Here is a 13,144-nt window from a genome sequence, read left to right as displayed (position 1 = left end):
ACAATCTCCCGATCATTAGCTGCCATCCGGTTTCACCCCCCAATCCCCAGCTCAAGCCCTGCAGCATGGGTGGGAGGGCAGCCGTTTGCTGCAGGGCGCGGAGGGCACTCAGGGGGCAGCTGGTGAGCGCTGGAGGAGGCAGCACAGGCTGGCGGGTTGGGATGCGATCTGTGGGACCGAGGCCGCGGGCTGAGGCAAGTGCTTGGCATCCTCTGCCAGCCCCAACGGGGCCCAGGTGAACCGGCCAGCTGTGCCCACAGCCTGGCTCTTGCTGCCTGGCAGGTGCCTGGGGAGGCCCCAGCACGGAGGCACCAGCAGCTCTGGGAATGGCTCCTTTTGCTTTAGCCGGGTGCACGCCAGTGCTGGCTGCACGGAGGGAGACGTCCATCCTGCTGCTCGCTGCAGCAGCTCGATGCTGCAGCATGCAAACAATGCGAGTGGCTCTGCAGTCTGGTTCCCAGTGTGTGCTTGGGTTTTAAGTCAGGGCAAACCTTCACTCTTATTTTCTGGTTTAAGAAATAATCTAGTTCTCACCCTTGTCCTATTGCCTCCAGTTACAACCTATACAGAAACTTGCTGAAGCAACTAAGCTGGGTATAATTCATGTCTTCACTTTTTCAGTGCAGGTCTCTACAGGACCATGTTTATTGTGGATTTAATGCACCTGAAATCAAACATGGTTCATATGCAGGAGGGCAATGTGTATTTATATATCTTTTTAGCTGAGTGGAGTTGGGACTGTTAATCCTTTCTGACAGGGAGGTCACCCTTGAGAGCAGTGCCCCAGGAGGGCAGGCACACAGAGCTGGGGGAGCTGTGCCAGCCGGTGGGGACGCCCTGCACCGGTGGCTCCTCTGTCTGTGAGTGGCTCCTGAGCTCCTTGGCCTTGACATAAGCCCCTTTTCCCTCCATGGTGCTTTCATCTTCCTCAGCTGCTTCTGGCTCTGATAAGGTCACTGCATCTGAAGCCTGGAAACCATCTCCACCTCCAGATTTACTTCCAGTACCACAGTTGTTCCTCTCCTCTTTGCTGTTAATACGCCCTCTGACAAGGCAAAACCCGCCACAGCAGGAGCTGTACCATCCCGAAAGGTCCCCATCAGGACCTGATTGTGACCGGTACTGTCCCCTTAGTGCCGGGTGACACTGGTGGCAGGAGGGGCGGCATCCGTACTGACCCTAGCACACCTGGGGTGCGTTTGTGGGCCCCTGCTCGTGCAGGGAAGGGGACAGCCCTGGTGTGAGGATAAAGCCCTTTCCCATAAAACTGCCCTTTGCAGGAGCTGCACGTGGGTCTAACCCCCGTGGCAGTGGCTGCGGGAGCGGGTGGCTTGGTGAGCTCGGTGAGGAGCCCTGCAGCTCCACGTGGCCAGCACATGCAGAGGGCAGCACCGCAGGCAGCACTGCTTGCAGGCAGCGAGCGAAGGGGGTGCGGGCGCTTGTCCTGCAGGAGGGCAGCTCAGTGTGATGAGCCACACAGCTCTCAGGGGGCCTGGAGAGGTGCAGGGGGCTCCCGAACTGGCTCACCTGGCAGAGGAGGCCAGGGCAAGGCACTGCCTGCTAGCCTGCTCCTTTGGTGCCACTGTGGTGTACCCACAGGTGCTGGGGTGGCTACAGACGGGGACGGTGGGGAGCTCAAGGTGAGAACTTTCCTTCTGTAGCCATTGGCTGTGGCATCCCTACCCCGGCATGTACTCCGCCGGTGCTGGGACCCCCCCACCCTGCCTCAGGGGTGACCAGAGAGCCGTGGGCTGTGTGGTGCAGCCGGCTGGTTCACAGTGCGTGCTACATGGCCAGGGGCTTATTTTCCTGCAGCTCTGGTAAAAACAACGGTGCAGCAACCAGGAGCACTTCTTGGCATCCCTGCGAGTCGCTGGCACATCTCTGATGGCCAGGCCACCGCAGCTCTGCTTGCAGTCTCTCCACCTGCACCCTGTCACAACACGTTCGGCAGGGAGAGGGGTTTCTGGGATGTAGTGTAGGGCAGTGATTAGCACCAAACATGACATGCTGAAGCTTAAGTATCTATTTAAAATATGCCATATATTTGTTTTTAACAAGATGGTACGGAGCAGTTCATACAAAAAAAAGGAAAAATGGGTGCTCCCCACCCATTGTCCATAAAGCTCTGTGAGAAACGGCCCACGCCCACCAGCTGGGAACGCCAGGCTCAGGGCAGGCGACTGCTCACCCTGGGACAACCAAGGGCTGCTTCAATGAGCAGGGCAGTGCTGCTCCAAGGGGAAGAGCGCCTGTTTCTTAGCTGCGTCTGCAGTGAAACTAGCAGCGGGGAACATACATACCCCCTCTTTTGGTGGCTCATACATAACCCCTTCCCAGAGGTAAGTCCACATCTAGACAAGAATCTGGATGCTGCGCTAGCAGTGTTAGGAGGGGTCTCCTCGGCAGAGCTGGCATAGCTACTGCTAATTAGTCAAGCCGTGCTACTTCCCATCGTCTGGTTGCCTGTTACATTAGTGCAGTTCAGGTTAGGTGCCATGTCCTGCCCCTGGGGTCTTGGTCGAGGACCACCCCCAAGACCAAGAGATGTTGCCTCCCTGCTGGGAACCTCTAAGGGCCCTGTTCTGGCAGGGCTGTGCCTGCACTGCTCTGATCCCGGGTGCTCAAAATCCCAGCGGCTCCCACTGAGGGACAGGCAGACAGCGTCCCCAACCCCTCCTGCTCTCCTAAGGCCAGATCTGCTCCACCAAGCTGTCTGCCTCCTGGGGCCAACTACCCCAAAGTGGCTCCGAGAGAGGTAGAGTGACGGTGAAATCCAAGTCACGCCAACAACCTCGGCCGTTCTGGCTGGGAGCTGATGGCCAGGAGGAGCAGCTCAGTAGGTGGTGTGCCAGGAGACGACCCTGCTGGTTCTTGCAGAGGTCTTTGCCATGGGCTTTCGAGGAGGGAGCAGCTTCCACCATCGGCACCACGCTGGACCTTGTGGTGATGGACACAGGATCTGTGCCTTGTCGTTAACACCTCGTCTCCCCAGGGAGTCGCAGCGGGTGTCCCAGAATGGCCTGCGCCCCCATGTCCTCCCCTCCCGCCGCTCCCGCCAGTGGCAGCCCCGTCTTCCTGGGTCTCTGCCGCGTAAGGCGCGTTGTTGCAGGCAGCATCACCGCAGGAGCAGCGCCAGGGGCAGGAGGAGCAGCATCGGCGAGATGGAGACCTCAGCAGCGCCACCGCAGTCTTGGGCATTTTCCTGGGAGATGGGAGAGAAGGCATCAGCTTCTTAGCACCAGGGTGGCTGCTGGCAGAGGGAAGGGAGCCCGCTCTTTGCCTTTGGAAGGGGGAGAAATGCCTGTGGCCAAAAAGAAGGATCACCGGGGGCAAAGGAAGGGGCTGGTTTGATGTCCGTGGGCCACAGCGGCTACTTGCAAGCTAGGAAGCCATTCGCTTCCTCGGCTTTTGCCATGCTCTGCCTCACACCCTGAAACCCATCCCTCAGCCTCAAATGATGCAGCAGGAGTGGCTCCTGCCTGCACATCCCTCCTGCAGCTCCTTCTGGAGTCCCCTGCCCACGAGCGGGTCACTGTGCCGGCTCCTGGCCCCACAGGGCAGGGACAGGCCGCAGGCTGCCTCGCATGCTGTGCGAAGGTGCCCAGACCCAACTCCTGCCAGCCCAGCAGGCGGGAGAGCTGCCTGCGGCTGCACCAAGCCCGGGTCACGTGGGCTGGTTACAGGAATCGGGGCTGTTCCAGCAGATGAACCCCCAGGAAGAAACCCAGCAACCGTGTGATGTCTGAGCTCAAGCCCTTCCCACGTGTCACTAGTGTGACCGTCCTCCTGCTAGGAAGCCTCTTGGGGCATCACGTGGCTGTGTCTGGGTCCAGCCAGCAGGATGGGCACACGATACACACACAACGCAGGGGTGCAGGAGGAGAGGTGTACATGGGTGCAGGCGTGCCCATGGTGAACCCCAGCCCTGTGCTCTCCCTCCCTCCCGCGCTGCCCCGGGGTACCTCGGGGTGAAACGCATGGCACGTGTCCGGCCGCCGCCTCAGCTTCTGGGACCGCATCCGTTCACACTTCACTGAAGCATTATGTGCGAGGCTGTTAAGGATGCTGGCAGTGGCAGGCAAAGAAAAGGGGGACGAGCGCCACACAGACCCAGAGGGCCCTGATGCAAGTTGTCTGCACAGCCTGGGAGACAGAGCAGGGAGGACAAGGGAAGGGCTGGTCACCCTGCATGGGCTGGAGACAGCTCCAAGCGCTAGAAGGGGCCAAGGAATGACGGGCAGCTGAAAGTGGCCAAAAGGCATGGAGAGGGCTCAGCCTCACAGTGACAAGCCGCACCACGTCACTGCCCTTACGAGGAGTGAGGGATGAGGACCCAGCAGGGCCGGGTTACAGAAGCACCTGGGAGCAGTGTTGGGGAGCCAGCCCAGCTGCACTCATGCCACCACTGACCCTTTCTCCTGGACTGTCCCACCCTCACCCTCGTACAGCGCATCTGAGGCTGGCTTCCTCTTGGGCAGCTGGAGGGCAGGGCTGTTACCTCCTCTCCACCACAACACAACCCTGCCCGCTCCGTCTCTCTCTCTCCCTGGCTGTCCCACAGGTCAGACCATGCCCTCCACCCCCATGGCAATTGTCCTGGGAGCAGGTTCTCCACCCTAGCAAGCACGGAGACGAAAGGGCCTGTGGAGCTGTGCGTCCCTGCTGTGCGTGGAAGGATATATTTGACCTCTTTCGCATCCAGCAGGACAGGTGGGAAGATGCCGCAGTCGCAGGTGGCATCCGTGACCAGGAGCAGGAGGTTACTGCTGGCGATCTGCTGCGCCACAAACATCCTGCGAAGAAAGGAGCGGGTGGGAGAAAGCACATCCCTCCCACTGCAAAGCCAGAGCAGCTGCCCCGGCACCACCTGGCCCACAGCAAAGAAATCCAAAGAAAACAGAGATCGTCAGAAACGGGATGTCAGCAGGAAGCAGGAGAGACAGCGAGCACGGGGTGGTGGCGTTAGCACACCTTTTTGGCCTCAGGAAGCTCTGAACTGGCTCAGATTTACAATCCCACACTAGGCCCAAAAGCCAAAATCAAACCCCAAAAAACCCAACTAAAAATACCAACCAATAAACAAAACCCGACACAAGCCCTCCCCAAATAGGGCACTGTGTCACAGCAGACAGTACGTGAGTTGTGTCAATGCCCATTCAATGTATATTTATGCATATGGTTATACAATGCAAGGATGTATGTACTATATGGTCCTGCAAGGGGCAGAGTTTTGCTAAATTTCATGTTACTGGAGTGAGAAATCGAGGATCCCAATAGCATCGCACATTACATCGGTGTGATGGGACTGACCAACAGGTGCTTGGTCTTGCCTACTGGCATGGAAAACGTGCAGCTTCCCTGTGCAGCCACAAGTTCGCCTGTCCCTTCCCCTCCCCGTCAGCCAAGCAGACTACAGAAAGGTCCGGTGACGAGCACGGGCACGTGCCGGTGAGGCTGTGTCTAGGTGTCAGTGTTTGCCTGAGGACGTGCACGTGCCGGCTTGCGGAAGCGCCGCTGCCCGGTTGTGCCTGCCGGCGGTGGAGGGCTGGCGTGGGCAGAGCAGGATGAGGGCAGGCACGTGTTTCGGCAGCGTGCAGGGTTTTGTTCATGAATGTGCGTGCACGTGGGTGTGCATGGGCAGCTCAGATGTGTCTCTGTGCTCACAAGGCTGCATGCGCCTGTGACTCTGGGTTTGCACACTGGCACGTGCCCATCTGCGGCCCCCCTGGGTGAGCACGGGGGTGGCAGGAGGGTGCGTGTCCAAGCGTATGCACGCCGGTGTCATCGCAAGGTGCTGTACTTGTCTGGGCATCTCAAGAGCCTGCGCCATGCCCCTGCCCCATGCCTTGCAGTCATTGCCTGCCCTCTACCAGCGCAGAGCCTGCAGCCAGTCGAAGCAAGGCTGAGCTGCCCACGCTGCCGTCCTCCACTGCCTGCATGCAGGCTGCGCTGCCGCCGGGCACCGAGCGGCCATACAGCCCTGGCAAGGAGCCTGCAGCCTGGGCTGGGGCCGCTGGGCACAGGGAAGGCCAGGGACGGTGGGCTTGGTGTGCCTGTGCTGGTGGCAGGGCCACAATACTGCAGCTGGTACGTGGCTCTGTGCACTCCCGGTCCTGCTAACCACCTCTCAGCCCAGGGAGAGGGCTTCTGGATTAGAAATACAGGTTTGTGAGGATGCACCCACTGCGCTAACCGCCCTGTCTCCCTGGTTATTCACCACCTAGTCTTGCCAGCTTCTAGCCTCCAGGGCTTTCTGTATTCACTTTTAGAGGTGTTGAATGTCATGCACTGCAGCTCGACCATTTCATTAGTATTCCTGGCTGATGACTGCTTTGGGAGCTTTGACAAGCAGATTTTAACCCACGCACAAATTCTGTAACCAGGATAGAGGTGCCCCATGCACCAATCCACAAGCCAACTTTTTGCCCAGAATAAAGCACCCAGCCTATCCTTGCTCCACTGGGAACCACCTGGGCTTGCAAAACGTGATGGGGAAAGCCTGCACGTCCCACTGGGCCACTCTCTAATGCTCCACAGAGCCTGTGTCGGGGCACGTGTTTCTCTCCTGAACATGAAAGCTGCAAAAGAGATGGCGTGGGGTATCCAGAGGGTGCAATCCAGTCCCGCACCTGTAACTATGAAGAAGCTGAGCAGGACGCAAGGGCTGCTGCTGCTGGAGCTGGCAAGGTGCTGCCTCCCCCCCTTGTACTATCAGGCAGTGACTCAAGCAGGACGGGCAGTAGGAGACACAGGGTTTAGGCTCATCACCCTGAGATCATTCAACCCCCCTCCCCATCTCCCACCACTCAGGGGGTTGCTGTAACCACCACAGTACAAAATACCCATGGTGGAAACCTCTTCTAGCTGTCCCAGGGAGGGTGGGTGGGTCAGTGCCAGGCTCCATCAAGGAGGGCTCAGCCTTGGGCTGCGCTGGTGGTGGAGACCTCTGCAGCAACAGCTTAATGCACAAACAGGTTGCTTTGGGGCACTCAGCTGCTCTGGATCCACCCAGAGCTTATTGTACTGACACAATATACCTTGTTGTCACCAAATTGCAATCTCTTCTAAAACAATGTTTGGCAAGGCCTGGTTTTCCTGAAGTCATGCTGACTAGCGCAGGCTGTTTTCCTAACCTTTAAGTCTTTCCTGCGGTTGGTCCAAGACTGAAGTTAGGCTAGGTAGGATTTTTTTTTTTTTTTTTAAGAGGGATTCCAGTCAGATCTGTTTGGACGCCTCATGTTAGGAAAAGCTGGACCAGTGGAAATTCATTCCTCTGTCACCTTTCCACAAGTCATTGCTGATGGTGCTATGCAACTGCTGAAAATGGCCTCTTTTCACAATGATTTTTCTGTTATTTTGGACTGTTCATTCTCTTAAAATGAAAACGGAAAGTAAAAAAGTGGACCTGTGTTTTCATTTCTTTCAGTTTAACACCACTTTTTTTTCCCCCCTTTCTGCTTTTTCTTTTCTGTAGAAAAACAGAAAAGAGAGAAAATATTAAAAGGAAAAGGAAAGCCGAAAGCATTGCAAAAAGGAAAATTTTCTAAGGAGAAAACTTTTGCCAGAAACGTGAGAAAACAGTAAAAGTTCCTTTCTGAAATCTGTGGAATGGAAAGATATATGTATATTTAAATGCTCTTTCCCTCATTCTACAGCCACCTCTGCTTATTAACAGATGTTTTTAATTTTTTTCTAAAAAAGTTATCGCTAAGCTGTAACTTGGTCATTTCACCTCCTCGCTGTCCAGCGGGCTGTTTAGCTCTGCTCTGTGGCCAGAGCTGCGGATGTGGCAGTGGCCACGCGATGGGCACTGCAGCAGGCGACTCTTCTCAAGCTACTGCCATCACCGGTGGGCTCTGCGACCAGGCTCGCGTGCTGTCACGACCTGGGGGGGGATAGGTGTGCAAGCCCGCAAATGAAAGGGAAGCTGCAATTCTTACTTTTGACAATCTCCGCACTCGATCAGCCCATTGGTCTCCTTGATGGCCGGCTCGTACACAAAAACGGGGTACTCTGTGTCACAGGGCTGCAAGGTGTCGTGCTTCTTGTGCTTGTGAGCTGTGATGGTAAGGAGACAAGGTGAGAAACGAAGGGCAGAGGATCGTATAGGAGCAGTCTGCACTGAGATGGAAGTATTTAAGACCAGCGATGTAGGTTGGAGCAGCAGCCCTGCATCCCCCCCGACAGTGGCCAAGAGCAGGTGCCTACCAGAGAAGGAGGAGAAGGAGATGCTGCAGAAAGCAGCCAGGCAGTGATCCCCAGTCCCACTAGGTGGTGTGGGAAAACCGGCCTATGTGAGAAATGTGCCCAATATTCCCACTCGCCTCCCCGAAGCAAGCCTGGACCCTGCCCTGCTGAAGCTGCAGCCATGGGGCCGCAGTGGCCGCAGCACCCCAGGGACCCCCATGGCCAGTTACACAGGGGCATTTATGCACCGGTACCCCCGTGTTCAAAGAAGGGGGGGTCTACCAAATCAGCAGCATCAATAAAGTCCCTCCTGCCTAACCCAGCCCTGGTTCACGCACTTTTTTAAACATTCAAAGCTGCGACTGGGCCAGTCCTCAGTGCCTGTGCTGAGGGATCTGCCCCTATCGGGACCCTGTGTGCCTGTGGTGGGGTTCTCCATCAACCGCTGATCCTTCCCGAGCCCTCTGACATTTCAGAGCGAGCCCACAGCAGGCAATCTGAGGGGCTGAATACGTGCCACGTAAAAAAGAAAACACTGCCAGCAAAGAGATCTGGCCTGAGAGCACAGGGAAGCAGACGACGGCTCTCGAGGCCCAGCGGAGACCCAGCTAACGTGTGGCGCTGGCTCCTGGAGGGAGCCGTCTGCCGCAGAGGCAGGGAGCAGCGGTTCCATCGCTCATCAGTCACACTCTGTGGGACTCCCAAACTAATCTGGGGATGGCGGGGAGCTGGACTGCCTTACTGAGCCTCCCTCACAAAGCAAGGGCATCCTTTCTAGGAGTTCAGTGAAGTCTGCCTTGCCTGAAACTACCGCCTTGGGCCCTTCTGGCAATTATTTTCTGCAGTTAGAGGTAGCAAAGTCAGTTCCTGCCTCTGTCAGACACAGGGGAACGTCGCCGATGGAAATGTGAGGCTTTGTTGCTAGGGGAGAGGTGGTTGTGGCTCAGCCAACAACAAGTATGAGAAGTGGTTTCTACATCAGCTTTGGATCTGAGCACAAAAGACTCGCTCCACAGCCCTCCACCCACACAGCGGCTGCAGGCAGCCCTGCCGGGGGGACGGACAGAGAAGAGAGTCCTTCTGATGTGGAGGACGACCAACTTATCCCTTGCAGCAGCGACACTGAAGATTTATAGAAAAAAATGCAGCAGCATGGGTTTTAATCAGTAAATGTATGGTAAGAAGGCACCAAGAGGGCATCCATGATCCTGATGGGTAATTTGCATCACTGTAAAACCCTCACTGAGAGCTATAGTGTCGTCTCCCCTGACACTGCCAGAGCACACAGAAAGAGGCAGGCACTACCCCGTGGAGCTTGCTGTCTAAACAATGTGGCTTACGTGAGAGAGAGAAAAGCCGGATGATTTTCTCTGATTTTTCTCTCCACCACGGTGATCCAGCGACACAAGACATCCATTTAAGAGCCAGGAGCTGCAGCCCAGTCTCCCCTCTAATGCCTTCCCCAGGTGAATATGATGGGTACTCAAACACATCCCTGCAGTCCAGAGTCCTCCGTAGCTGTGCCTTGTGGTTTTCTTCTGAACTCTCTAAAAATGTCATTCACAAGGCAGCTTCCTACTTAAATCCTCCCAGATGGTGGGACTCACCTTTCAATATCATGGCTAGGTTTATTTTGCACAGATCCAAAAGCACACAAGGCTTGATTTCAGCATGATGCCTTGTCCTGTGTTCACCCTGGATTCACACTAATTAATCAACTAAACTCGTCGTTTCAGGGTCCAGCAGCAACTCTGCCAGCAGCCAGGAGCTGCCTGCCTGTGCTCTGTCACCATTCACTGTCCCTCTGTGCAAACCCCACACTGCAGCAGCACGGAAAAGCCCCTCCCATCTTTGCTAATGGAGAATGGCTCTGCCTAGTACTTGTCATGGGGACGAACAGTCCTGAGGACATTCGGGATGAGCAGAGGAAGACCCTATTACTGAGGTGAATTTCAAAGGCTTAGACATTTCTGATGAAATACACAGAATATCCCCATTTATGCTGAAAGGAGAGAAGCTGCAAATGCTTTCCAGCTCAGACCAGCTCCAAGGCCGGTAAGGGTATTCTGGCCAGTGAAGTCCCTGATGAACTAAAGGAGTGTGAGGAACAGAGCGGGAGCCCTTCCTTCAGCCTTAATTCACTGTACTAGTGGCTGGGAAAACAGCTCCAAACTCTGAAACAGGTGGCCAGATTATCGTAGGCTGGGCCAGGGACAGACCTTCTTAGGGACACACTTGTGGCAAGACCACGCATTGGTCCCTCAGCCACGAACCATCAAAGTCCTGGTGTGTTACCCCTGGACTCACAGCACTGAGTGACCGGGGCTGCCACCGCAGCACAGCTGGCGGCAAGGGACTGTGCCAGTTTTTGCTCAGAAGAACAGCTGTGATGACCATAAAGTTGACCTGATAAAGTTGGGGCACAACTGCTTGCAAGAACTTAGCGTATTGCTCGTGTCAGGAGTGGCAAAGGGTCCTGACATAGCAGAGACTTCATCCAGGTCCTCATTTTTCTCCTGTCCCTGGCAAAGAATGACATTCTCCGCTAGCTCCAGCTTCCTGATGTAGTGTCATCAAAGCGAATGGAGTTAAAGCCATATAAAAAACAGTGGTGTGAAGGACAGGGTGCAGGGAGGGGGTGAATCAGACCATCAGCTTGGAAAATATGGGATGGAAGGAGATTTGAGGCCTCCCAGCCTCAGCCAGTGTTGAATCAGGCGCTGCTCTGCTGGACTGGGGCTTGGAGACCTGGGCCTCAAGGGGAAAGGCAACTAAAGAGACTGCGCGACCCCCACCCAGGATAAACCTGCACCCTCTGCCAGTGCCCACCAGCACTGCTTGCTGGCCTGACCCGCACACATGGGCAAGAGCTGTACCTCAGCTCTGGACACAGGACCAGAGAGGCAACACTTAAGCAGTAATCCTGGGCCAAACTGTGCCGTGGTGGCACTCACAGGAGCAGCCTGTGCATCCGGAGGTAAGCGGTGGGAAGTGCACCGGGTTTAGTCCCTTCAGGGGCACTTTTGCAGTGCAGTATGGGCTAAGTCATGAACAGAAGTTGCGTTTCTGTTTGCAATCTTTCATGAACATCTGCAATTTGACTTGCTCTGGGTTAACCTCATCACGGGCACCAAGCTATATTTTTAAACTGTGCTAAATTGGCACAAGTCCCCTGCACAGACCATCTTAAACCAGTTTCTTGGCACAGGCTAAATGAAAAGAAGCCACTTTAAAATCTCCGAAGTTCTGCATAGAGACAAGACCTATGACAGAGATTATGCTTAAGCCTACTGCAGCTTAATTTGCTTGGAAGCAATGCAGCTGCAGCAGTATTGAGAAGTTCAGAGGAGCCCAGTAGCATGTACATCATCAGCAAAATGCTTGAGCTGAGCCTCTGCATGCACATGCTGGACATCAAAATGTTATCAGCGCTCTGAGAGTCTGGTGGTCAGGGATTAGCAAACAGTCAGAGGAGCTGATAACAAATTGCAAACTTTATAGCAAAGAGTGAGTTAATTCCAGGCTGTCGTTGCTACCATCTGCACTTCCAGAAAGACTGTCAGACATTTGGCAACCAATCCTTCTGAGTAGCAAAGGCAGCCGCCGTGCCTTGCTATGAACTATAGAGCCCAGATTGTGAACTCTTTCCCATCAGCAGAAATCACCCAAGTCAGTGGATTTACTCTGGGACACCAGACAAAAATCTGCCACTTTTAGTTACAAATACAAACCACAGAATTTAATCAATTATCTTGTAAAATATCCTCTGTGTAGATTACCATCTCTTGATTACTCTCTCAAAAAGAGACTTTTCTGAGCTACAGAATTCTAGAAATAGTACTTTCTAGGCTGTATGCCTTGGCTGGAAGTATTTTTGGCTTAATTAATGGCTTTAAAACCTGTGGTGATGTCCATAAAAGCAGAAGCCCTTACAAACACCAAGAGGAATGAGATGCTGAGAGCAGTGAAAAATCTGTGGAAGCAAACATGTCTTCTCACCACCTCTGAAAAGCAGACTTGCATGATGAGTGCACTCTGAATACACCATGCCCATATTCCAACGGCAAGTCTTGCCTTCCCAGACAGCAAGAGAACTTGGGAAGCAGAAATAGGCTCAGTGCTGCAGAGCCAGAGGTGCACAGCACAGTCAGGCATTAGATCCCTGACCATGAATTCCTCTGCCCATATCCCTGAATAAATTTGCGCTCCATTTCTCTCTCACAAAATGTCTCCTTCTCTCCGTGCTTTTTGCATACACTAGCCTTGGCATGCAGTCAAGAAAATGTTAACATCTCTGGCAAAAATCTACAGCCCCTTCTTAACAACATGTGCAATCCATTTCTTCCAGTCCCAATAGTATTCTTCCACCCCGCTACTCCCCCACACACATGGACACTCATTTTTTTCATCCGTAGTCACCCTCTCTTTCTCTTCCTCTTCTTCACACAGCAAGACACATTCCAACTGTCTCTATTTCTCTATCTCTGTCTCACACATACGTCTCGCTGGGCAGAGAGCAACTCAGCGAATACAAGCTAGATATGGAAGCAGGGAGATACAAACACCGCCACAGTCTGGACTCTGTCTGGAGGGATTTCTAACTAGCCTGTAGGAGCAGATTTATGAGCCAAAGCATATACTTATCAATCAGCTGAACTGCTTGAAAGTAATTCTGCATTATCCTGGAGCTGGGCTGGGATTCATCAGAAGGAGCTAAGCCACGGGGTGTGGAAAAGAAGACTTAAGTTGCCTCTTAATAGCTGAAGTCTACGAGACCTGTACAGTTTTAGCTGCGAGAAGGCACGGGTTGGTCTTTGGTTTTGGTGTAACGGCTGAAAAGAACGGGACAGCTGGGAACCACAGTGCCTTAAGGACACGCCATGGTACACAGGCTACAGGCTCATCTATGCCATAGTAAGAAGTGATGGTTTTGTCTGTGCCTGCAGCCACTGAG

General features: G+C 54.3%; 1 protein-coding gene and 1 pseudogene across 2 annotated transcripts in view; one reads left to right on the top strand and one right to left on the bottom strand.

Moving 5' to 3' along the window:
* Positions 1 to 3,118: 3,118 nt before the first annotated feature.
* CACNA2D4 (calcium voltage-gated channel auxiliary subunit alpha2delta 4) overlaps positions 3,119 to 13,144 on the bottom strand; it is a gene marked incomplete at both ends in the record, with an annotated part of 130,502 nt that continues 120,476 nt past the window's right edge. The window contains 4 exons of the mRNA XM_082310195.1: positions 3,119 to 3,205; positions 3,966 to 4,056; positions 4,686 to 4,796; positions 7,944 to 8,061. Of these exons, the coding sequence (XP_082166321.1) occupies positions 3,119 to 3,205; positions 3,966 to 4,056; positions 4,686 to 4,796; positions 7,944 to 8,061 (407 nt within the window). The remainder of the gene's footprint in view (positions 3,206 to 3,965; positions 4,057 to 4,685; positions 4,797 to 7,943; positions 8,062 to 13,144) is intronic.
* Positions 11,992 to 12,845, top strand: LOC309589271 (annotated as a pseudogene). The gene has a single exon. The product of its transcript is annotated as an uncharacterized misc_RNA (transcript).

This window comes from Platalea leucorodia, assembly GCF_965183815.1.
Source record: "Platalea leucorodia genome assembly, chromosome: 4".
NCBI lineage: Eukaryota > Metazoa > Chordata > Aves > Pelecaniformes > Threskiornithidae > Platalea > Platalea leucorodia.
The sequence above is the reverse complement of the archived record's forward strand: the minus strand, read 5'-3'. Positions and strand labels throughout refer to the sequence as shown.